This window comes from Macadamia integrifolia, chromosome 12, assembly GCF_013358625.1.
Source record: "Macadamia integrifolia cultivar HAES 741 chromosome 12, SCU_Mint_v3, whole genome shotgun sequence".
In the NCBI taxonomy this organism is placed as follows: domain Eukaryota; kingdom Viridiplantae; phylum Streptophyta; class Magnoliopsida; order Proteales; family Proteaceae; genus Macadamia; species Macadamia integrifolia.
The window spans coordinates 11,923,610-11,950,096 of NC_056568.1; the positions used below are offsets into that span (position 1 = coordinate 11,923,610).

At 37.6% G+C, this 26,487-nt stretch overlaps 2 protein-coding genes and 1 long non-coding RNA gene across 6 annotated transcripts in view; 1 reads left to right on the forward strand and 2 right to left on the reverse strand.

The window, feature by feature from the left end:
- Positions 1–19,060, reverse strand: part of LOC122058133 (peptidyl-prolyl cis-trans isomerase FKBP16-4, chloroplastic-like) — a 28,338-nt gene extending 9,278 nt beyond the window's left edge. The window contains exons 1-8 of one of the 4 annotated variants that reach the window (XM_042620639.1): positions 18,651–19,054; positions 18,389–18,550; positions 17,029–17,084; positions 16,822–16,877; positions 16,423–16,480; positions 14,269–14,343; positions 13,684–13,773; positions 12,204–12,281 (exon numbers count right to left, since the gene is read on the reverse strand). In XM_042620639.1, coding sequence (XP_042476573.1) covers positions 12,204–12,281; positions 13,684–13,773; positions 14,269–14,343; positions 16,423–16,480; positions 16,822–16,877; positions 17,029–17,084; positions 18,389–18,550; positions 18,651–18,717 — 642 coding nt within the window. In that variant the 5' untranslated portion in view covers positions 18,718–19,054. Of the gene's footprint in view, positions 1–12,203; positions 12,282–13,683; positions 13,774–14,268; positions 14,344–16,422; positions 16,481–16,821; positions 16,878–17,028; positions 17,085–18,388; positions 18,551–18,650 lie in introns of all 4 variants that reach the window. The other 3 variants (XM_042620640.1, XM_042620641.1, XM_042620642.1) reach the window with 3 other exon arrangements.
- Positions 4,205–11,525, forward strand: LOC122058134. Its single transcript, XR_006133690.1, has 4 exons — positions 4,205–4,543; positions 8,782–8,836; positions 10,172–10,210; positions 11,326–11,525. It is a non-coding gene; the product is annotated as an uncharacterized LOC122058134 (long non-coding RNA).
- Positions 19,061–20,033: 973 nt separating the features above from the next.
- LOC122057011 (protein CHUP1, chloroplastic) lies at positions 20,034–21,795 on the reverse strand. The gene is made up of 2 exons (XM_042618995.1): positions 20,924–21,795; positions 20,034–20,705 (listed from the first exon to the last, which is right to left on the reverse strand). The coding sequence occupies exons 1-2, from the start codon at positions 21,776–21,778 to the stop codon at positions 20,166–20,168; spliced, it is 1,395 nt and encodes a 464-aa protein (XP_042474929.1). The 5' UTR covers positions 21,779–21,795; the 3' UTR covers positions 20,034–20,165.
- Between the last annotated feature and the right edge of the window lie 4,692 nt (positions 21,796–26,487).

Genomic DNA, 26,487 nt, shown 5'->3' on the forward strand with positions numbered 1-26,487 from the left:
CCCTGAGGAAAATGAACAAGAGGGATTTCAGGACCATGAGTATGAGGACCATAGGCCAGATGAGACCATATCTGATGAGGACACCGAGGAGGCCGGTGACCTCAAGCTCGGCATTGTGCGTTGCATGGTCTCACAACCTAAGAATAGCGACGATTGGCGACAAACTAATATTTTCATCACCTACACATGTCATCAGGGCAAGAACTGCCGCGTCGCCATAGACAGCGGGAGTTGCATGAATGTGGTCGCCAAGAGCACTGTTGCTAGAATGGGCCTCAAACCTGAACCTCACCCCAAGCCTTACAAGGTTTCCTGGGTTGATCAGTCCACCATTCCCGTAAATCTGAGGTGTCTAGTTCCCCTACACTTTGCAGGATATGAGGATCGAGTGTGGTGTGATGTCCTAGAGATGGATGTTGCCCACATCATTCTAGGTAGGCCCTGGTTATATGACCGGGATGTCACCAATTATGGGAAGTCTAACACCTATGTCTTTGAGTTCAAAGGGAAGAAGATCAAGCTGACACCCAGTCCCCCTAGGGAAGTTAGGGTTCCAGAACATAAGGGAAGTACATCCAAACACGCCCCCACCAAAACACTCAACATTTTAATTCAACAACAATTTGAAGGAGAGTGTCACGAGTCAGGGGTGATTTCTACTCTAGTTACCGTACAGAGTAATACCGATAGGTCACGCTTATTCACTGAGGCTCCTAGAGAAGTGCAACCCTTGTTGAGGAAGTTCGAGAGGCTATTCCCTGAGGAACTACCTGATGAGTTATCGCCTATGCGTGACATCCAGCACGCTATTGACTTAGTTCCAAGATCCTCTCTCCCGAACTTACCCCATTACCGAATGAATCCCAAAGAACACGCCGAACTCAAACGGCAAGTGGATGAACTATTGCAAAAGGGATTCGTTAAGGAAAGCCTTAGCCCGTGTGCTGTACCTGCCTTGCTCACGCCAAAGAAAGATGGCACCTGGCATATGTGTGTTGATAGTAGGGCCATCAATAAGATCACCATCAAGTATAGGTTCCCTATCCCTAGGCTTGATGACATGTTAGATATGATGGCCAACTCTTCGATCTTTTCGAAGATTGATCTCAAGAGCGGGTACCACCAGATTAGGGTCAGGCTGGGAGATGAGTGGAAGACAGCTTTCAAGACGAAGGATGGCCTCTTTGAGTGGTTAGTCATGCCTTTTGGCTTGTCAAATGCACCTAGCACTTTCATGAGGGTAATGAATCAAGTGCTTCAACCATTCATTGGCAAGTTCCTTGTGGTTTACTTTGATGACATCCTCATTTATAGTAAGACCCCGTCTTCCCACTTGGATCACTTACAGAAGGTTTTTCATGTGCTCTCACAAGAGAAACTCTTTGTCAACCTCAAGAAGTGCACCTTCATGAGTGATCAAGTCATCTTCCTGGGATTTGTTGTGTCAGCTCAGGGAGTATCTGCTGACCCTGAGAAAGTGAGAGTGATTGTAGAGTGGCCTGAACCAACTAACATTCATGAAGTACGAAGCTTTCATGGTTTAACCACTTTCTACAGAAGGTTCATCTACCGGTTTAGTTCCATTATGTCTCCTATCACCGATTGCATGAAAAAGAAGGAGTTTCAATGGACTAAGAGTGCTACAAAGGCCTTTAATGAGATTAAAAAGCTTATGACTAAAGCTCCAGTCCTACGCCTCCCAGATTTCTCTAAGGTCTTCGAAGTTAACTGTGATGCATCTAGTATTGGGATAGGTGGTGTCCTAGGACAAAAGGGCCACCCTGTTGCCTATTTTAGTGAGAAGCTTAATGAAGCTAGGCAACGATATTCTACATACGACAAGGAATTCTATGCGGTTGTCCAATCATTGCACTATTGGCAACATTACCTTTTACCGCAAGAATTCGTACTATTCTCTGACCACCAAGCTCTGAGGTACCTTAGTGCCCAAAAGAAACTCAATCAGAGGCATGCCAAGTGGGTTGAGTTCCTCCAAGAGTACACTTTTGTACTCAAGCACAGGCCTGGTGTCGAGAATACGGCTGCAGATGCACTAAGCCGGGTGAACATGTTCCTCAGTTGCACCAATGCTAGGAGTCGGGCTAATGTGCTACTCCAAGCAATAAGTGTAGAGGTTGTAGGGTTCAAGCGAGTCAAGGACCAATACCCCACCTGTCCTGATTTTAATGAGCCATTCACTTCCTTGAGTGAAGGCAAACCAGTCAACCGCTCGGACTACCTACTTAGGGAGGGCTTTCTTTTTAAAGGAAGCAAGTTGTGCATTCCCAGGACTTCACTCCGAGATTTCCTGATCTGGGAATTGCATGATGGGGGAGTCGTTGGCCACTTCGGTTGCGATAAAACCATCACCCTCGTTGAGGACCGATTCTTTTGGCCAGGACTGAAGAGGGATGTTGCTAGAGTTGTGGGTCAGTGCAAGACATGCCAGACCGCCAAACAACAAAAGCAAAACACGGGTTTGTACACTCCCCTCCCCGTTCTCCATTCCCCTTGGCAGGACCTTAGCATGAACTTTGTGCTTGGTCTACCAAGAACTTCGAGAGGCCACGATTCTGTTTATGTGGTTGTTGACCGCTTCTCGAAGATGGCCCATTTTATCCCATGCTCTAAGACCTCCGATGCATCCATAGTAGCCAAACTTTTCTTTAGTGAGGTTGTCAAGTACCATGGGTTACCCCTCACCATAGTGTCCGATAGGGATGTTAAGTTCACTAGTCATTTTTGGAGGACCCTCTGGCGGATGATGGGAACGAAACTCCGTTTCTCCTCAGCTTTCCACCCTCAGACCTATGGCCAAACCAAGGTTGTTAATAGGAGCTTAGGGAATTTATTGCGTTGCCTCATAGGAGAACACCTTACCAGTTGGGATCGAGTCCTTAGCCAGGCCGAGTTTGCATATAACAGTTCTAAGAACCGTACCACTGGTCTGTCCCCCTTTGAGATCTGTTCAGGATACCAGCCTCGAGCACCCATAGACCTTATCCCAGTCGTGTCTAGTTCTAGGACCTCCCAGTCAGCCGAATCTTTTGCTCAGTATATACATGATTTGCATGCAGGTATAAGGAGACAGATAGCACTGAGCAATGAGCAATACAAATCGAAGGCAGATGTGCACAAAAGGCTACAAGAGTTTCAAGAGGGTGATATAGTGATGGTAAGAATCAAGCCACAACGTTTTGTTAGGGGAAAAGCGAGCAAGCTACATGCTCGTAGCACAGGTCCGTTCAAGGTACTCAAGAGGATAGGTGCCAATGCGTATGTTCTTGATCTTCCAGCCAGCATGGAGATCAGCAATATTTTCAATGTTGAAGACCTAGTCCCATACCATGGTACCTCTACCTTCACCTCTTTTTATCCAGATGACCTTGAAGACTTCCCTTTCAACATTGATGAGACTTCTGAGCCAAGCCAACCACTTCCCCCCACCTCGTTACCACCTGTGCCTAAGGTCACGAGGAGAACTGAAGAAATTGAGGAAATCCTTGATGAGACGATTGTGTCCACACACACTGGAGGTTCTAAAGAGTTCTTGGTCAAGTGGCATGGACGTCCGGAAATTGACAACACCTGGATCACAATGCAAGAAGTCCAACAACTCAACCCAGACCTACTTGAGTATTACATGAGCATTAATTCACCAAAGGTGAATTCTTCCAAGCCGGGGAGAGTTGATGGGGACATCAAGGTGTACAGGAGCAAGAAGAAGAAGAAGCAACCATCTTTGTGGCTGGAAGAATAGAAAGAAGAAGATCTTGTGGGCCCCCAAGCTCGATCCAGATTTTAGAAAATCTTGTGGGTCCCAAGATCGATCCAGATTTTTAAAAGATCTTAGAAGATTTTGTGGACCCCACCAAATCTTATTTGATCCTAGTACTTTACTTTAAATCTAGTGATATTTGATTGTCTTACACAATTAGGAAACTGGGATTTCTTTATATTGATCTATTAGGTAGTTTTTATTTCATGCAATTGAGTTTCTAAGTATCTTTTTATTTTTGGAAGTTTATTCTCTTTAAGTGTAAGGCCATTGGCCATTGTTTATTTTCAATGAAAGTTAATTGAAGAAAAAAAGCCAAGAGCAAATCCCCACCCCTCTCACAGTTCTCTCTCTCTCTCTCAATCTCGACTTTTCTCACCTTCTCTCTCGCCTCTTTCCTCCCTTACTCTCTCGGCTCTCTCTTCTCTCTGCTTTCTTATCTCGCCTCCCTCTCCTTCTTTTCAGTCTTATTTCTTTTCTTTTTTTTTTCTGCTGCTGCGTTATTACTGCTGCACCTGCTGCCTTACCCCACTGCTGCTGCAACATATTTCTGCCGGTACAAAACTGCTCTGCTGCACCTGCTGCCTCTTCCTCACTGCTGCTGCTACGTACTACTGCCATTACAATACTGTTGCCGCTGCACACTGCTGCTACTCTCTCTACAATCGGCTGGATGTATCTTCTTCAACTAAAAGTGAACTACAACCTCTTTATTTTGGAGGACCTTGATCTCTTCTTCTCTCCTCAGATCTGAATAGCAGTATGGTAAAGTATTAAACTAAACCCTCCCCACCTCCCTTAATCCCTATTATATATATTGCAACCCATTGACGTTGAAGCCTGCCTTTGCCCCTTGTTTATGCCTATTTTATCGATTGTTTGCATATCTATTTTGGGTGTCTAGATGGATTTGTGCTGAACCTAATATTCGTATGTCGTTTGTTCCCTTCCCCATGCCCCACTTGAAACTTGAGTAAGAATTTATGTGTTTTTCCGTCTAGATTAATATTGATTTTGGCTACTTTGTCTATTAGTCTCGCTTTATCTTGCATGCTTAATCGTGTTTGCTAAGATTCTTTAGTCTTATTTACCTAAGCCCCTTGAGTTAACCCTACCTAGTTAGTTAGTTAGTTAGTCTTGTAGGAGACCTAGTCACCTAGGAGCCCCTCCTACATCACCTTCCTATCCTCTTATCTTGTTCTTCAATCAATCATCAAGTAAGACTGAAAACCCTACCTGCACACCACTTTTATTTCAGTTCTTTGTAATTCTTATTCTTTAGTTCATTGCTGCTATGCTTTTCTGGATATATTCTTCTTCTAGTCTCTGCTCATCAGTGATACAATCTGATTTGATTAGTGGTTTCAAGTTGTTATTTTCCATCAAACTAGAAGAGTTCTAGTGCTGGCCAAGGTTCAAAAACTCATCTCGTTTCTCCGTTTCTGTCAATACCGAAATTTTGCCAAAACAGTGTACTTTTTTCCATGTGTTTTGGTTGGCCTTTTTTTTTTTTTTGGGGGGGGGGGGTGTGGGGAGGGGGTGTAATGGTAGAATTGGCCAAAATTAGTGACATGAGAAAAAACAAAATGACCGAGATAACCAAAATTTCGACGAAATAGTGCCTTCTTTGGACTGAAATGAGCGAAATTTTGAATGAAGTTACCAAAATGACCGAAATTGTGTCTTTTTGTGTTTCACATGCAATTTTGTTTTGGTAATTAAAAAATAAAAACCGAAATATCTTAGATATCGCTGAGTTTTTGAACCATGGTGCTGGCAACTTCTTCAATTTCGAATTCATATATCTTTCTAATTCTAATTCCAGATATCTGTTGGTGTTTCTTGACTGAAATTCCAGCATATTTTGATATAATAAACATATCTGTTATGGTCCCTTAATTTCTGGAATCAAATTCTGGTCCTGGAATCCTGTTCTTCAGTGCCGTACCCTCAGTAGGATTTTCTCAAGTTTCAGAATCCAACCTTGGATTAATCTCAGATTTTGATAATCCGTTCTGCCCTCTTAATTGAGCCTTTGACCAGAATTTAAACCATATCTGAGATGGTGATTTTTTATTGTTGGTTTTCTCTTGAATTCTGGAATTTTTCCTTATCTGTGATTATGGGTTTCTACTGGTTTCTGAAATTTATTCATCAGGTTGTTAGAATCCACATTAACATCCCTAGAAATACCTGACTTAGCCAATTTTTCAGGTATGGAGTTAACTGAACATGACCTCAATTTTAGAAATACAAAGTAATATATCGAACATGTTGAAAAACATGGTCCAATTTTTTTGACAAAGTTCCCTACCTCTTTGCTACTGGGGTAGATGCAGGGGTGAGGAAAGGGTACGAAATCTAGGGGAATACAAATATACCTTACCTTTGATTAGATACAAGGCATAAGGAACCATGGCACTGAAATTTTGAAAATAATGAGATTATATATAAGGTATAATGAATTATATCACTGAAATTTTGGAAACAACAACAACAAAGGAAGATTGCACAACAGGAAAACAATCCACGTACAGAACATCCTCATAAGTACCTGTCTTAGCCAATCTGTCCGCTATAGTTATTTGATCATGACCTCAATTTAAGAAATACAAAGTAGTATAGCAAACATTTTGAAAAAAAGGACCAAGTTTTTGGACAAGGTTTCCCACCCGATAGAGGTAGGGGTGGGGAATGGGTATGAAATTAAGGGGAATACCAAGATTTAAAGTACCCTGCTGTATCATATCGTATCAGCCAATACATATAGGTATTGGTATAGTGGGTTTCGATATGACACGGTGAGATACATTTCTCTTTTTTTTTTTAAGGGTTATTGTATCCAACCGTATTGTGTGATACAATGTGATACCATGCGATACCATTGATACATCTCTTAAAACCCCATGTGGGTTTTTCTCGATTGGGATTTTTTTTTGGTAGGTTTTGAATTGAGAATGAACCCACATGGGGGTTTTTGTCAATTTTTTCCTACATTGTTTCTTTTTTTTCTTTTTTTTTTTTTGAAAAATAACCATGACTATTTCGACTGGGGTCAATATTGTGCCCATGTTTGGTCAGAGCACAACATCATCCTAATCGCTCCTATTCCTAAAGGCCCTTCCACTTATGAGTTTGAACCACACCGCCACTCTTCATGGCATTAGACTATTACTATATGCAAGAAACCTCATCTTTTGTAACAATTTCAATTAAATACATTTATCTCATTATATATTTCTCATTTATACTTTTTTTGCTCCAAAAGTGTACTTCCATGCATATCTTGGCCATTTCTATACGTATCTTGTGTATCTCAGATACAATGCGACACGTCTCTTAAAATCATCCAATTGATATGATACGCGATACCGATACTTTAAACCTTGGTGAACACAAACCCTCCTAGGCCCCACAATGGAGGGGCCGTGGGAGCCTTGTGCATTGGATACGCCCTTTGGTTCAATATGAGGTATTATATGACTAAAGTTTCAAAATGAAACATTACCATAAAAAATCTTATTCTTGGGAAAAGCACCTCACATCAAGGATTGTATTGGAAACATAGTTGTCAAGGCAACCCAAGGCGGTGGAGGGGTGCCCAAGTGCTTAGGCGAACACAGCTCCCACCTAGGCGACCAAATGTTATTTTTCATTTCCCCTCTTTTTCAACATTATTTAATATGTCACATATACATTATACATCAGAAGTCAACATTAAGCCACATCAAGTCATCAAAAATCAACATTAAGTCATTAAAAATCAACATTTAGAGAAATTTTCATGTTATCTAATAAGTTTGAATGGTCAAATGATTTTATTTTTATATGAGACTTTTTGTATTAGGTAGAGCACAAAACTAGCTTTCCAACAAGTATAAGATTACTTAAAACTAAGTTGTAATGGAGAAGTTATGTTCCGGTCAAACTTATTTTAAAGTGTACAAATGCTGTTAAAATTTCCTGAATGAAAATAATTTTATGGACATCAAGACAAAATATTATTTTATCGCCCTTTTGGTTTTTAGCAATGTTTTAACATAATAAGATTAATGAAATTTTCAGAATTGAGAATAACCCAAGCATTTGGAAGTTACAAATCGCCCGTACAACAAAAAATCCAGTTTTTATTCTTGGACTGGAGGGTTGACTTTTTTTCTTTTTGGAATTTGATTTTCGAACTATTTTTATTGGCTTCAAATGGAGGGAGGGTATTTAGTTATTTATGAATAAAATATTAAGTAAATGAAATAACAAAACATTTACTTAAATGATATTTGTCATAAATAAGTGCCTTGACAACTATGGTGGGAAACTTGCTTTCTTGATGTCCTTCAAATTTGAAGACACAAGGAAAAGTGGAAATGTGACTGAGGAAGAGATATATGCCACCATGCTTCGTAACATTGACTTGGGCTCTCTACAATATATGTGGAGCAGTAGTACTACGAACACCTCCCATGATAGGGATGACACGAATGACTTCAAATGGGTTTCGACCTTTATGTCGCATGAGGGAGAGGACACGAAGCAAGAGTTATACTTTATTTTATCATTTTTATGCACCTTTACAATATGATTTAGATTTATTTAAGGAAATTTTCTTCCTTGAGATTTAATGGAGAACAATTTGGAAGAAGTTTTCCTAGTCCGACAGGTCTAGAAAATTTCTCTAGCCTCACACCAACAATTGCCATATCACAGATTAGATAGAGCTGAAATTTTGTTGACAGGTGGACCTCAAAGTCCCCTACTCACATGTCAAATTTCAGCTAAAACAGAGTTGGCCAAGTGGCAAAATGAAGCTTTTCTAAAAATAAATGGCTGGCTAAAAATACGAGGGAATATGGTAATACATGAGAGGGTATATGTTGAACCTAAGTCCGAAATTCAACATGTGACCAATTTAGACCATTTGCTTGATATCAGTATGGTTGAAATTGCAATATAGTGTAATACCCTGAAATCTGACCAAGGGTATTTTTATCTTTTGACCATTGTAGGGTTAGGGTGACTTAAAGTGGGGATACAAGACCATTGAGGGTGCATCAATCCTTGGTAAGTGCTAAAACTCATCCATTAGATGTAACTACACTATAAAATAACTTTAGGGTTTTTACCCTAGAAATTATTGTTTTGCCTTTGAACTATAATTTACTATTTTTCCCCTGGACCATAATTTGACTTTTCTTTAATTATATGATTTTAATGTCAACACTAATATTGACCTACTTACTTAAGAATAATATATATATATATATATATATATTTGCATATTAACTTATTATTCACATGGATAATAAGATAACAAGTGGATAAGGCCTAATTAACTAACAACCCTAACTAACTAATTATTGCAAATTAATAATTAATAAATGAAGTCTTTCCTAATAAAGTTGGGACTCAGTACTCACCTTTTGAAATTTGGATAGACTTGAGTATAAAGTAAGATAAGGTAGGATAAGTGAGAGAAAGAGTTGGAGATCGATTGTGACTAGAATAAAGGAAGAGAGGGAGTTGGAGATAAAGTAGGAATGGTAGAGATAGAGTTGGAGATGATTTGGGGAGGGGAAATAGAAGCAAAAAACGTGGCTCTATTGCCTCTCACTTTCTATTTATGAAAAAAAATCAAAAGGGAAAAGGAAATGTATTGTGGAGAAGAAAGAGGAGAAGGAAGAAGAAGAAAAAAATGAGAAAAGAAATCAAGATTTTGAATGGTTTTCAAGGTAAGAACTCTTAACATGATTTAATTACTTTCTTATATTCAACTTGGAGGATTAATCAAGATTTAAAAGTTTGGGATTTTGAATTATGGGCTTAAGGAGAGATAAACTAAGATTTTGAGATGTTCACAGTAATTTTTGGGTCAGAAAACAATAGTCCGAGATTGTTCATATTAATAAAAACAATTAGTTATTGTTTTATAATCTAAAATAATTACTGGGAGTATATAAATGTGTTTACGGGATCTCATAAAAATTTCATTAAATTTGGAGTTGATGTGATATACCGAATAATTCATATATTCAGATAGGTCACTGTCAGGGGAGTTTTCTGTACCCGAGAATGACGGTAGTGACGGAGACATATAGACTTCGAGTTTTAATCTAATATTTTTATTGTAGAAACTTTCATGAGTCTTCTAAATCTTTGAAAAAGTCGGAAGTGATTTGAGTTCGGAAAAGTGAGTTAATGAATCTTTCAAATTTGTTGGTCAGAATTTGTTACAGTCTGAAGATTGTTTTTTAGGGAGATTGATACCTAACCTAAGAAGGGCTATTTTCTATGATCTTCATATGAGACTTATATATATGAGTTAGGTTTCAATAGGATCTAATTTCAACATCTTTGGAGTTTTAGAGATATTTATTTCCTATTTTTCTATGTCAGTAGGTAGAATAGGCTGAGGCAGAATTTGGGAACGACATCAAAGTGAGTGGAACCTCTACCCTAACTTGCTTATTTTTGTAGTGTTATCCAAAAGAGAATTTTATGAACAGTAGATCTATTCTAAACCTTGGATTTCATGATGTTTTGTCATTTAAAAATATGATTTTACAAAACTAATGTTATGTACATGAGAGAATAAGGAAACAAATTGAATTTTGTTCCATGATTTGCATTATATGTACATAGCACAATTTTCTAAATGGAACATTGATTACATAATGTTAGTTTCTCATATTATGTGTTAAGTTGTGATTATGATTGCATGAAGTAATGTACTATGTGCATTATATGATTCTTACACCACGAATTTTTGTCTGTGCATATATTTTAAAAAAACACCAGCTTACATAAATTTACTGTTTTGATGTATGAGATATGTTATTGTGGTAATGATGCTTTACATTACCGGCCTTGATTGAGGATGGATGTGAGAGTTCCTTTATCATTGATTTGTTATTTGTAGTTGTTTTGATGATTTTTACAAAAATTGAAACTAGAGGTAGATTTCATATTTACATAGGGACTAATAGGGTGGAATTAGACTATTGATCACACTTGAATTCCAAACTTGTTTGTATTTATATATATTTTTCGTTCTTGGTTGACTTTATTATTGTTGTCTCGCCTTATCAACTTTGGCGTCATAATGTTGAGGTGAGGATTGGTTCACTGGACTTTTCCTTAATGGAACTGTGGACTACTAGATGACGCAACCTACCCTCGGCAGGATCTACCAATTTTTACTTGACCTTCGGGAGGTGTGACTTGGTCTTTGGGAGGTTGAACACTAGATAGCTTCTGCGAGTTTCTGTATGTTGAGTGGGGACAATGTGGTACTATGACATATTGGTCATTCATAGATGATATTGTGAATTTGTTGTTTAATTTCTTTTGAGTCATCATATGTACTTATGCGGCGACATAAATGGAGCAATGTAAGTATGTGTGGTATGCTTGTTCTCTATCTTCTTGAAAATTTTATATTATACTGTATGTCTTTCCTGATATTGGTTATATGATCGTGATTTCAAACCTGTTTAGTATTGTGGTTCTATTCACTAAGTTTCTTCTCAGAGACTTACCCTCATAACTTGCAGATGACGTGAATGTTGAACCTATAGTTGATCAGCAAGAGGACATTGCTTATGGATTTGAAGAAGACAATGATTTTTATTTCTAGATGATGTAGACTTTGAGTTAGACTTTGAAGACATACTTTAGCTCAACTTTACTTTAAGTTTGAAATTTGGATTAGATATTTGGACCTTGAATTTTAATAATATATTAGTTTAGTTAACTTTTGTTTGCACCTATGTTTGTGTGGATGCTACTCTAGTTCATTATCGCCTAGAACTTACAGATCCTGTGGACCGTTGATGTCCAAAAACCCTAGGCCAGGTACCGGGGCGTCACACATGGCCTTCCTTAAAATTCCATAACCACCAAAGCCAGAAAACCACAATGTCAAATTTGTTATTTTAAAACTGAATAAATTAAAGTAGGAAAGGTATCATTTTAAACTAATATAAATTAATTTAGTAGGAAGAAAAGAATATCCGTACCCAATCAGGTTAAAAAAACTCGACCAAAAAAAAAAATCAGGTTATTAACACAGTGGGTTTCTTTCTTTCTTTATTTATTGTTTTGGGCGGGGGTGGGGGAGAGGAATAAGGGCAAAATTGATTCAAGTTGCGGCTAGCTCACTGGCTGATAGAGATGCTGCCTCAGAAGCGGAAGAAGCAGAAAGATACTAAAGGATGAAAGGCAAGGAGCAGAGCTTTACAAAGTGAGCAGTTGGAACATAAATACATAGGCAATTGCATTTTATACGTTTCCAATAAAATCAATGAAAAATAACAACAATATCACCATAACAAAACAACAAGCTAACAACAATCGCTTGGCCTTAAAAAAAAACAAAAACAAAAACAAAATCTGAACTTCAATAGAAGATAATGAAGAATAGATACGTCACCTCAATCGTGGCATTTGGAGGAATCTCCTGGACCCCTTTACTTCCATAAGCTAAATTTGGAGGAACTATCAGCAATCTCTACAAAAACAAATTTCATTAATCAGATGACAAGTCATTAAGGAGAATAGTTGCATGCTGTTCTCTTTTTATGTATAATAAGCATGCTCGGAGTTAATGAAAATTGTAGGCATAGAGGCTCAAATTTGTATGGAGGAAAAGCCTCCTCCTGTGTTCATAATTCTCTTAAAAAAGTAACAATCAAGCCAAAGATTAAAAACAGAAATACTGTTAAAATTATGGGTTTCACAGATAACTTCTCAGGCAGGATGTAGTTGTATAGATAGAACTATAGAAACATTGTTTTGAGGACAGAAACAGATATTGAACCATTTTATGAGTCTGGTTCATAGTTAAGCAGTTTCTGGTTTAAAAATTAACAATCTTCTATTGAGAAAGAAAAAGGTTCCATACAATGAACATTAGTTGTGTTTGATATCATAAGTGAAGTAGCAGATTGCAGTCCATTAGGCCCAAAACTCTTGATCGAATCCCCGGAAATGCCCTTCAGAAAAGAATATTCGGCAGTGGGGCCAAAACAATAGGGAGAAGGTATTCTGAAAGCATATCTTTTCTCTGGGATTCTTTCCAAAGTTGTATATATCGATTAAGCTTGCTGTGGTCGTGAGTTCATCTCAACAGAGGTGAGGGGAAATATTTTAATATCAAAGAAGAGTGGACAGATATAAGACCAGCAGTGATTAGAGCTGAATGTTGGGCAACATATAAACAAAAGTAGTGTAGCTGAGATGATGTTGAGATGGATAAGTGGAAAACTAGAAAAGGTAAACGAAGGAATAATGCATTAGGGGTAATTTAGGAGCAGCTCTGATACATGATTTAAGTTGAGAGAAAGTTGTTTGAAGTGGCACGGACATGTGCAATACGACCTTTGAATGCACCAGTAAGGAATGATATTATTCAGACTGGATGAGCTAAAAGAGCAAGGGGCAGGCCTAAGATGACTTTGGAAGAAGTGATGTGAAAAGATGATTAGGGTTGACAACAAGTAAGCTTTGGATAGGGTTGAACGGTGAAATTGAATCCATGTAGCCATCCCCATTTAGTTGGGAATTGGAATAAGGCTTAACTAGGTCGATTTGAGTTGAATCGACTTGATTATTCTGGTCTGGATATACAACCCAAAGGCTTCATGTTGATGGCCCGCTTCAACCATATCCAGGTCCAGTTCTCAAAAACCAGAAAGAAGTGAAAAATGAGATCTTTATGACTGTTGAAGCTTTCATTTTGTCACAGTTAGTTAAGAGAGTAATCAATGCCAGGGGAAAGTTAACCAAAAATAATAAAAAAAAGCAAAGGGGAAATTTCTCAATTTTATGGGACTACTATCTACATGTCATACATTATCTGAACAAAGGATACCCATGTAATAAAGAAACATCATACTAGGAACCCATCTCACCTGACCTCCAACGCGCATGCCCTCAACACCCAGATCTAATCCTTTAAGGACAGATCCTTTCTCAGACTGACCCACATCAAAACCATAAGGCTGCAACAACGCAAGTATAAGCATATCATACTAAGAAGTGAAAAATATAATCATGGAAAGAAGATTTTGTTATGAAACTAATAAGGCTCATTGTGTCATTGATACCTGAATACATTGAAAACTCCCACAACACCTGCATTACCTCAACAGGACACAGGCACCAGGGGGTTCTGGGTTTGGGATAAATGGCAACATGTTTCCATGTGTATGAACTATGATCAACAATGTAGTTCCATGTCCAATTATAAAATGCTAATTATTTGAGTCATACACAAGTTAAAGCAGAAGAGGAGTATCTCTCATTCAGTCATTTGTCACCAGATACCACCATGAATAAAGAAGACAACAGTGATCATATTGCACTAGGACCACTACGTCAGAATCAATAACCAAGAACTTAAACTTCGCACATGCACTGAAGGTTCCAGTAAATTTGAATGTATCAAAAAGGGAGCAAAAGCTGGTACACATGAAAAACCACATACTTGACCTTACCGTTCCACCACCAACCCCAAGTCCTTGTCTACTTGTCATAAAAGTTACACCCTTCCACTTGGCAACGTAATGGACCTGCACAATGAAATTAATGTCACCAGATCTGAAAGTAAACAGGTTAGAACTCAAAAAAGGAACAAAATACAGAATCCATGGAAAACATTAGAAGATGTGATGCTTCAGTTTTGCTAGGGTATACTCATCTCTACCCACACATGGGCTAAATATCATGAACACAATTAAAACAATATTTGAGGCATGCTATATCAAAGAAAAAGGATCCAAATATACATACCTAAACTAGCCAATAATTTGACAAGTGGAGATTAATCTCAAGCATCAATAATTTCATTAAGGAAAGTTGACAAGAAATTTAATCAATGATTTGAATTTACCTGGGGATATTTGCAAAAAGTAGAAAAAGAAAACGAAGTAACCGGAGAACATGACTGCATGGAAATGGAATTAAAACCTACGCATGAACAGAACTTTAAGCATTAAACCAACCATATTAATGAAAGTTCCAGAAAATTTGGCATGCTATAGAAGAAAATCACTCTACCAAAATCCAGTGAAATAAACTAAATAAAAAATAGCAACCCAGTGCATGAGCTCCCGCTAATGCAGGGCCTGGGAGGGGCATATGTACACAGCCTCACCCCCTGCTTTGCAAAAGACTGTTTCCAAGTTTCAAAACTGTGACCAACATGTTGCAATAGTGCAACTTAACCATTGTGCCGCAGGCTCGCCCACTTGAAATAAATTAAATAAAATCAGAAACTCATACTTTGCTTCTTAACAAACTATAAGACTGTACAAATGCCAAAGAAACTAAGATCAATGTGCTAAAACTATAATTAACAAGTTATATTAACTAAACAGAGTCTAGAATTTGAGTTCTGAAGTTCAAGTTGAAAACACAAAATGCAAAATAATGTTCATAACAAAAAAACATAACAAGACAAATAGAAAAGCCATTGTCATCAACATTAAGCTCTAAGAAAACGCAAATGAAGTTTGGAAAATTGACTGACAACCCTAAGCTAATAGGATTTACTAGGCTCACTTCAAACATAATAAAATTAATAAGGCCTAAAAAAAAAAAACTGCCACAACATAAAAAAGTTAAACCAACACTAAATCCCAACACAGTTGGTGCTACTAATAATTTTGCTCACTGCCACTATAAAGTCCTTACAAAAAGAACAACGCAGTGCATGAGGCTCCCGCTACTGCAGGGTCTGGAAGGGGCAACTGTCACCACAAGGTCCTTATATAGGGTATTGTTTCACGCTGGAAAGATAGAAAGATGCAGTACTACAGTCAACATATGGTGTTGGCACATCTCTCTTTAAACATCATTATCCGATCTTTACAAAATGGAAGAGTGTTGGGGGGATACAAGAACTTCCCTGGACTGCTATGGAGGAAAGTGAGGCGAGTTACTACTTACAAATACTCTAAGGTCTAAGAGAAAAATTCTTGGGAAATGTATTGTGGAGTTCCAAATCAGATTGATATCTGTTGGTACAAGGTAAATCAGAGTGGAATTTAAAAATGGGATCCACAAGAACTCTATTTTTTTTTTTTTTTTTTTTTTGGTGTGTGTATGTCACAACCTCATCTGTTAACAGTATTGAACTGTCCCTCGTCTACTCCATGGAACTCGCGGCAGCAGAAATTTTTTTTAACTGCTGTCACTGAGAAACATCACATCTCATTCCAATGTAAAAACTATCCACTGGAAGCTTTTGTTCAACCGTCAGTAAACACTTTTATTGGGACAATTATCCACAATACCTGCCAATGTATCTTCCTCTTTCTCATCAAACATTTAATTGTTTGAAGCTAAGATAGAATTGCCGATGTCATTTTACAACAGTTGACACGTAAATTGTCAGAATGAGTTTCTCCACAAGTTCTTCAGAGAAGGTATGAGATAGTATAAATGAGTGATTTTTAAAGCAATTTTAAGGACCATTAAGAAAAATATGAAACTTGGAAGACAAATATACACAAGGACTCAATGACTGAATTCACAACTGCAAATTGCAGATGTATTATCCTAAATCTATAAATTCTTAAAATGTATGTGCATTTCTTAAGATAATTTAAAGCCAGAAGGTCAAATTTTTAATTGGATAACAACCATACTGCAACTCGTGATCCCTTCACAGCCTCTCGCCCTCCTCCAACCTTTAAATCATAGTACCTGATTGAGAGAATATTAGGGGATTCAATATGTTGCAAAAATGTCTGTAGACTTGCGATAAAGGTAGGAAAGAAAGAATCCCAACCAGTGACTTCAAATATTAAAAGCAAAACCAAAAAATAAATCACTCAAGTTGCATCAGATTGATCATGAATCGCAAGTGGGAGGAAACTTTGGGCTCCTCCCCCTCCCTATCGGGCAGGGGAAAGGAAGCTACCAATTCCAAACTGTCAAACCAAAAGGAAAAGGAAAGGGTGAAGAAAATAAAGTTCATGAAATAAATCTAGAAATCTTCAGTTGCACTATGAAGTTCACACAAGAAATCATGGAAATTTACTAACTTCAGACCATTTGGGAGAGTTTTGAATTCACTCTCAGGAATTTTTGCCCCTCTAAGCTGCAGAGAACAGAAGAACTACAATGTTATCTAAGAAAAGAGATGGAAAAAAAGGTAATGGCTCACAACCTCAGTAAAATGCCTTAGAGATTGTTAGCTAATTAAGAAAGAAATAAAAAAAAGAAGTCTTTGGCAAACAAACAAATCTTACAGCTCTTCTACTCGTGCTAACTGCTGCAGCCTTGTCACAAACATAAATACCAGCAGCTGATCCACAATAAAACATCATAGAATGGCTGAGAGTAAGAATAAGGGAATCCGTTTTGAAAGTAATGGTGATCTAGATAAGATGACAAACTGAACTATAAAAACAACGAACTCAAAGATTACAGGGAGGAGCCACTTACTTAGCACAAACAAAGATCTCTACTCCAAAGGGAGAACTTAGAAGAGGCATGTCTAGAAAATCTTGTTAGTCGAAAGAACAACACTCCTAATTTGCAAACATCCAGTAGACCTCATTTGATCAACCATGAAACCACTAAGAAAGTTTTTTCTAAGTATCCTTTTGTATCTGCCGATACTAACCAATACATATCGTATCTTTAAAGTAACGATACAATACCTAAAGAAATTGGTATTAGTACAAGTAAGAAACCTCATTCTTTATATATAATCAATTGAATGCATTTGTCTCGTCATACTTTGTTCTCTTTTTATACATGATATATTTTACACATTACTTATTTATAGTGTTCTATGCTTCAAAACTATTTTTTGCATATATCCTAAGCATTTTCATATGTTTCTTAATCATTTCCATACGTATCTTCAGCATATCTTGCGTCTCTTCTATTCGATACGATATGTATCCTAAATTCACCTTTCCGATCCGATACCCGACACCAATACTTTAAACCTGACTCTAGGGATTAGATAGTAACATTCATCTGACGAAGTCATTATTTTGAGCTAAGGAGATTCTTCAGGTGACTTCCATCAAATGGTGGGGGTCCCAAACCCAACCTTTACACAGGCTTAAACCCATACCCTACTCCACACAAAAATAAATTGGGCATCCATTCATATTTCAACCGAGTCTACCCCATAGTGCCAACTGATACCAATGCTCTGTCTGGTTGAATATAGAATGATGAAAAGTAGTGTAGAATATTTTAAGAACAAAAGAGAATAGGATAAATAGTCAGAATTTATACAGTATTTGAAAATTGTGGTATATTTTCTCTTTTTTCATACTTTTTGGCTTAAAAAAAAAAGCCAGTAGGCATGCAATATCTGAAAGAGGTCTATTTGCAGAATCTTCTAAACCCATTCAAAACCACAAATTGCGAATTTTTCCCAACTTACATGGCCGAACACCCTATTACTAGTAGGCATGCAAGCAATATCTGAAGGGGTCAAAATATTACAGTATATGCACAGGTACTCTTGACTATGCAAAATTAAAGGTCGCAACCCAATACATATCTCAGTTTACATAATAACTTGGCAAAAAAAACAGAGATGGAGGGCATAGAAAGAAAAAAAAAATGTCGAGGGTATGAACTAACCTGCTGCAAGAAAACAGCCCATGAGTGCCCTCCTTCCTCCAGAAGGCAGAAGCAACGCACTGGGTATTGGCTGATCATCAGACGAGGAGCAGCAACAACGCACCATAGATGAATTCCCGTTGTAGGTTCTCTTTCCTACAAATGAAAAAGAAATTGGTTCTTCTTCGTTTCAAATTTCATCAACGAAAACCAGAAGAAATAGAAGGTAAGAACCAGAGGAAGAGAAAAAAGAAGAATATAAAGGGGTCGGTTGAGTACTTACTCAAAACGGGAGTGAGGAAGAGAGACGGTGGATGTTGTTGTTGGTAGGGAAGAAGGGATAATTCCATTTCTTAAGTTGATGATGAGAAGAAGAAGTAAGAATGGAGGAAAGCAAATGGAGGTGGCAATGAAATTAGTTGTTGGCTGGAATGGCCAACTTTGTAAACATAATAAGTAACTAACAGTAGAGAATGGCCACATGGGAACGGATAACATTCCCATTTTCATCCACATTCCCAAAATCTCTGTACTGAAGAGAGAGAATCTCCTTTATCTCTCCATTATACGAAGCCAGTCTGTCTGAGCGTCCGGCCTAGACTCCTATCCAACTGCGATAAAGACAGGAATCTCTTTAACCACGATGGAAGCTCTCTCTCTCATTTTTTTTTTTTTTTTTTTTCTTTCTAAAATTTAAAAGGAAAAATCTTCTCAGACCTCAGCGCAAAAAGGACATTATTCCCTGAAGACCCCGTGGTGGAGGGTTTGAATTAGGAAACAATCTCTCTGTGGAGCATTCTAGAGCCTAGTGGTGTCAACGGTTCGATTTGGACCGATTTTGATTTGGGTTGAATCAGTTTTGGTGGGGAAATGGTAAAACCGAAACTAAAATCGAACCAATAAGGAAGTTTCAGTTTAGGTTTGGTTTCAATTTTGGTTTTGGTGCAATTTGGTTTCGGTTTTGCTTTGGTTTTTTGTGTCGGTTTGTAATCGGGTTGATTTTGGCTTTTTTGAACTATTTTGGATTGATTTTTTACACAAAACTTTGTAAGTTTTGATTTTTTTTTTTTTTTTAAATGCATTTTGGGCTGTTTTCAGTTTCTTACCAGTTTGATTTGGCTTTGGCCTGATTTTTTAATAGATTTTGGTTTGGTTTTGGGTCGAGTTGGTTTCCGAGGCAGTTTGGTTTGTTAAGGGGTTTATAATATGCCAAACCAAAACCAGCCTATAAGGCTTCGATTTGGTTTGGTCCAAGTACAATCGGCTCAGTCTGGGATAGTTTTATGGTTTGATTTAGGTCTACCCCAGACCCCACAGTGGCGGGAGCTCGTGCGATATGCCTTTTTCAGAGAGAGAGAGAGAGAGAGAGAGAGAGAGAGAGTAATAGAAGCGGTCTTCAACATAGACCAATGGGAGGGAGCACAGAAGCATCTTTAGTGCATGATGGGGTGGGGGCAACCTGGCCTTTCCATACCTTATGTGTCGGGGCATGGGGGAATGCAAAATGGATAGTTTTTTTATTTCCAATTACAATTAGCCTCTCCTTTAGGCATGATAAATATGGTTAGATATCAAAATATTTTTAGGTGAGGTGGGGTGAAGTCATGTTAACCAATCCAATTTACGGTTATGGATTATTTTTTTTTTTCTAAGACAACAAGAATGAAGGTACATATGTGGTCAACTGGATTATGAGGTTCAATTTAAGTTACACAAGTATAAATCCAGAACCACAACATAAAGAATATCAAGGATTTTCCATATAAATAAGTGGAAAATGCTTGTTAGGACATTGGGGTTATACACTAGAACATGACTTCCTTGCAGCCTGATGTTGTTCTATTGCCCCATATGAACCAGACTGCCTCCTAATACTTGTACCTTCATTATGTTGAAGATGTTTGTCCTCATCCCATAATTTCTTGCATTTCTCACTCCCTTCTACCCATCTCTTCAGCTTGCGAAGCAACCTCTGCCTTTTGGAAAAAGGATGATCACTACCTCTTGTTATACCCAAGCAAGATTCTTGATGCTTTGAAACTGTTGTTGATGAACCATCTGTGTCATACTCAAGCCCACAATCTTTCTTCTCTTCATTTGCTTCTAATTCCAATATTAATGCCTTCTCCTCCTCCACCACCTCCACCACCTCCTCCCCCTCCTCCTCATGGTGGGTTCTTTGTTGCTGTTGATTCCTAAATAGCTCATGTCTCAAGCACGCATTGATCCATCGTAAGTAAATCAGTTCCTCGACTTCTGCAGCACGATCCTTCTGGAGTTGTTCTAGCTTTGTTAATAGTTGATCATGGTCTCCATTTTCTGTCTCTTGCATCTTTTCCTGCAAAAGGAAGAAGAATCTCAAAACAGTTAACAGAGTGATCAAGAAAATTTAGCTTTGTGACATCCATTTGGCCTAGTCCAAAGGGATTGGCTCAATTTCTTGCCTAGATCCTACATTGCAGTATGGTTATGGGGTTCCTCAGTTATCCTGATTATGTGTTTTCTATTAAAAATAAATAAAATCCTCTAAGACTAGGAGGGGAGAAGATTTTAGACCTTCGAGGTTGAAGAAGCCAATGATTCTGCCAGTTCTAGTTTCTCCACTAGTTCTTTTTTCTCCTCCTTCAATTGATCCAGAATTCTTCTCAGCTCCATAATTTCCTCCTCTAATTCCTTAATTACTTGTGAACTCCTTTCCAATTCTTTCTCATTTCTCAATATCTCATCATCTGTAGACTGCAGAGCAGAAGCTTGTTGCCTAAGAACACGAGAATGCGCTCTAGTATTTCTCAAAAGCTTCTTTACCTTCCTCTGAAGTAACCCATTCTCCACTCTTGCAGACTTGAGTTGCTCTACAATTCTCTGGTTTTCAACCACCACAGCTTCAAGTCTCTGATTCTCAGCCTCAATAAGCTTAGCCTCCAGAGCTAATAATTCAAGACGAGAAATCTCCGATGTCAATGCGTTCCGAAGCTCCATTATAATTGATTCTTGCTCTTTCAAACTACAGTAATGAAAAAACTGCATCTCAAGCTCCCTTTCTTTGTCTTCAAGAGCTATGAGCCACCTCCTTATGCTAAAAAGCTCCTCTTCTAGATCATGTCCATCGCGAATTAGCAAACTTTCCAATGAATTTGTGACTTGGTTATATGAGATTTGCTCTGCTTCTTCTTTAGATGGTAGAGAATATGAATCAAGGCTGTGGAAGCTCTCTCTATCTGGAAATTCTTCATGATAATCAGTTTCAGGCAGATCATCTACTTGGGTTTCAGCAGGTGGAACTTCAGGAGGCGGTGTTCTTCTTGTTGTGATCATAGTGTAGATCAAACCACCCAAAGAAAGAGCCAAAGGGATGCCAGCTTTAAGAAGAATAGGCTTTGTGAGAACAGTTTTACTACCAGAGCTCTCCATTTTGAGGGATTGGTTGATTCTGATGTCTGAAAGAAAAAGATGTTATGAGTCTTACAAAAGGGTTAAGATAATAAAAAGCTGTGATGAGTTGAGATTCTTTGGCTTTCTTTGCTTTCCCTTCATTAAGAGGCATATTGCTTTTAGATCACTGCATGTACTGTCCCAAAGCTACCTTAATTCCTTCCACTCTCCTATTTAATTGCCTCTTTGGACTTGGTATCAGGTTCCTATTAATTCTTAGCAGCAATAGTTTTTCAAATTGAATCATAGCATGTCACTACGGACCATCAGATTCTAATATAACATACGAGATTTTTTATTTTTTATTTTATTTTTTTTTGGTGAACCTCAAGGAGAGTTGAAAGTGTAAGTTTGGCCCTCGTAGGCCGAACCCGCCCTAAACCTGAACCCTGTCTAACACAGTTATGAGGGTCAACCCCGTCTAGGCCATCCCGGCCCGGTCCAATTTTAACCCTTATTTATTAGTATATTTAGAAATAGTGTTCCCCTTTCTCTAGGCCCACATCATGTGTTACACAAGCTGTCTGTATAACGTCAAACCACATCCTATGTTACACAAGTCACATACTTTTACCTATTGAGCTAAAATGACCAAATGACCAAACTATTTTCCTCCATTCTCTTTGCATAGGCGGTCTTTGTGTATCATGTCATGTATTGATATGAAATTTAGATACAGTAGCAATCATAAGAAATTGGTTCAAAATTTGGTCTCTCCAGTTTCTTGGAGATGTGGTGATGCCAAATGATTAAATGGTCTATTTTATAACCAAATTGACAACCTTGCTTGTTGTGAATTTATGGGTTAGGGGTGGAAAAGGGTTGGCCATAGTCTTCACATATCCCCTCTTTGATAAATATAAGTTTAGCATTTGTGACCCCTAGTAGGAAAAAAATACAGGACCAACTAGGGCCAACCCGGCCCAACCCTACAAGGCTCAGGGTTAGGCCTAAGCATGAACCTGATAGGGTTGGGTTGGGCTGGGCCTGGGTTAAGTTTTAAGGACTTAGGGTTGGTTTAGGATTTTAAGAAACCTGGTCTAACCCGACCTTTTCACCCCCAGTTGAACTCATGGCTTCTTAATTGTGAAAGTGAATAAAAGGAAAATATCCAAGGAATTTTTTTTTTTTGGTAAATAATATCCAAGTAGCCAAATTTGAGTGACTTAATTACCAAGAAAAAAAAATGAGGCAGTTTTTGCTCACCTATGGTCAATAGAGACCGAGAGGTTTGGTGTGCAGAAGATATCAGGGAATAGTGGAGATATTATTGACTTTGTACAACAAAGAAGCAAAATATTTTTTGATCGGCTAAAAGAAAAACATGCATTAGATAATATCAGTCTGATTACATGCCATCTTGATTCTATAAGTAGGTGACCTACTAATTAGAGTATTATATGCAATAGTCTTAGGATCTCCTAGTAGTACAAAAGGTAGGATAACGAGGATAGTTTTCCAACTCGTGGCATACCATAATTAGAGTTCTAGGCCATAATTCTAAGAGTTTCTTGAATTGTTTATGAAACAGAAGTCCGTTCTCCTCGGCATCACTCCAAACTTTGTCCATGGTCCGGTTGTTTGTTCTCCCCCGTGTCAGCCCTTTCAAGAGTCCTAGTGCCTCTGCTTCACCATGGTTTCCTGTCAAAACATAGTTAGCTTCCCATAAGATATCATGGCTATAGTAGAGGAAAACAAAAGCCCAGTTGAGACGGGTATCACCTAGGCCTCTGAAAGGTCGTGTTTGATACCATTCGCAATCCAATATTCAATTTACTTAATGATACTTGTAGTATCGGGTTTTTGTGCAGAAAACATATTTTTATTTTTGTGTTTCCATAGAAAATAACACATTATTATTAGTACAGGAAAAAAAAAACCCATTTCAGATCTTTTGTTGGGATTAAACTCGATGTAAAGCAAAAGGAAACTAGTTTTTTGACCAAGTTGCAGGGTGGTCGATTAGGTTTGAGGTCTAATGTTCCTAAAGCCCAAACCTTTCTTGTGAGTTCACACTCAAACAGAATATGAAAAGTAGATTCTTTCTGAGAGAGGCATATACAACAGTGAGGGTCAATATCTACCCAATTTGACAAAATATCCTTTGTAGGGAGTCCCTAATTTATCGTTCTCTAGAAGAAAAGCTTAAACTTGGGGTGGATATTGATTCTCCATAAAAATTGTCATCATCGAGAGTAAAGAAAGGAGCAATGACACCTGTGTGAGCATCCATGGAAGTTTGTTAGTGAGAGGGTCTTGAGATAATGTATTGCTAACTTAGTTGAGAATGATCCTTCCCTGGACAAAGTACACCACCATTTATTAGGATGATGGGATAATGGAGTTTGAACAATTGCATTTGTTAGATTGACAGGGAGCACAAAATTCAAAAGATCATAGATTCCAATTATTATTAGTGGTGAAAAAATTTATGGGTGTAGTGGAGGGGTTAGGGAAGCCACAATTGCTAAGAACCTCGTGGAGATTAATGGTTTTGTTTTAGAAGCAAAAAAATTATGATCCTAGATGGGGAAAAAAAGTAGGTGTGGCAATTTGATGGGCTGCTTTGGGTACAAACCCATATTATCGTGGTGCATTAGATATTTTACATTGATTAGGCTTTACCATACCAACAACATTAGGATAATAAGGGAGAATATCCCAACCAATAGTGAAGCCAAAAAGAATAACTAGACTTGTACGACTAAAGAGAGAATTAATCCACTTACACTAGTGATTCCGTAAAATTATTATATGTAGTATATAGGTTCAATCATAAATCGAGGAGGAATAGAACATGAGATTACACAAAGAAAAAAATAAGATAGATGAAGTGGAGACGTGCATCTGGAGTATTGTATAATCAACATATTTTTTAAAACTTATAAGACAATCATTCGACCCGACTATGATCTATAGTGAGAATGTTGGACATTTCAAAAATATCATATGGATTAACTCAATGTATATGGGATGAGTATGTTGAGATGGATGTGCAATAAAAAGAGGAAGAATAACATAAGGAATAGACAAATTAGAGCTTATTAGGGAGAGTCTACGAGAAAGTCATTTAAGATGGCATGACCATGTACGACAGAGGCTTTTAGATGCCTCAATACAAATAAGTGATTAGATTCAGATTGAAGGAGATGAAAGAGTCATAGGCAAGACATGCATAGCTTAGGCCTTGTATCAAGTATGATTTTAAATAGAACTTATTAGAGAGTAATAATCCATATAGCCAATCTTATTTAATTGGGATAAGATTGAGTTGAATTTAAAAAGCTTTAAAGAAAAAGATAAGGGAAAATAAAAAGGTGTCAAGTTCTAAATACACATATAAATGTGTCATTTAGACAGTCCTTTTACATATAAGGATTTTCTTATTGACACTACTAAGTAGTCAAATAATTTTAACCTAACTATTCATCATTTTATTATAACATATATATATATATATATATATTTTTTATAAGAGTAAATTATGTCATCCCACATTTATACTCAAAAAATGTATAAGACTAACTGTTAATAATAACATAGTGATAGGACTAAGTTTTCATAGGGTAACGATGAATCCATTCACCGTGGCCCATCGTGACCACAAACAATAGTGGAGAAAGGTAGGGAGAGATGGGGTCACACCTGGACGTCCCATCATTCTGCCACCAATGAAGGAAAACTTTGTCCATAATGGTAAGTCACTTTCAATTTTTTTTTTTTTTTTTTTTGAAAATTCTTTTTACTTCTTACTTAAAAAACTTTCAAATTATTTCTTAAAGTCATTTTTACCAATCGCTTGAATAACTTTTAGAAATAAGATAAGGGACAATCAAAAGTTATCTAGAAGGATCTGGCTGGTTTTTTGGTATCTAATAAGTATTACTCTCTCTCTCTCTCTCTCTCTCTCTCTCTCTCTCTCTCTCTCTCTCTCTCTCTCTCTCTCTCTCTCTTCTTTGTTTTATGAATCCACAATTAACCTTTATCTTGAGATTGGAAACCCTCCTGCTCAATATTTAACGCAAGTAGAAGTTCACAAACCAACTACTTGCATAGGTCTTGTCTTCCCTTGCTTTTACTCGTCTTATATACGTGGTATCCACACCGATTCCAATTTCATGGACTATGTTGAAGCAATTTACTGGCAGTAAGGATAGTTGCATAATTTTCTACTGCTCTCCAATGCTTTGTTTATAAGGAAAGGGAAGTGAAATTTTACAATCTAAACAAGAAGCTTTTGTAATCATTACCCACATAATTATAAGTCCAAATATGCCTAATCTAAGTATGCACATTACATATACATGTGGTTAACCAAAAAAAAAGCATTGCATACATGTGGATCATCAATCCTCATTCTTTTTTGCTTCATGAATGCCCCTCTTTGCATTCAAAATGACAATGGATGGGATACGTATCGAGTATTACCTCTACATGCATCATAGATTGACTCCATGATTATATCAAGAACTCTAAACCATTCCATATTTGATTGTTAAGTTTCATTTACTCCTCCCCCACCACCCCCCCCCAAAAAAAATCCCTTGTTTTTGAAAAGTAAAATAAAAATTGACGAAAATAAATTGCATCCGATAGTACGGTTCTACACCTAGACACAGTGGCACTAAAATGACCATCCCCGAGCCCTATTTTGGATGCTTGGGCACGTGCTCCCATTGATCCCCGTG

Bases quoted from the DNA above. Each gene is read 5' to 3' on its own strand.
- LOC122057011 (XM_042618995.1), bottom strand. From the start codon at position 21,778: ATGGAGAGCTCTGGTAGTAAAACTGTTCTCACAAAGCCTATTCTTCTT. The intron at 20,706-20,923 runs GTCTAAAATCTT...TTCCTTTTGCAG, and splicing joins TGGCTTCTTCAACCTCGAAG to GAAAAGATGCAAGAGACAGA.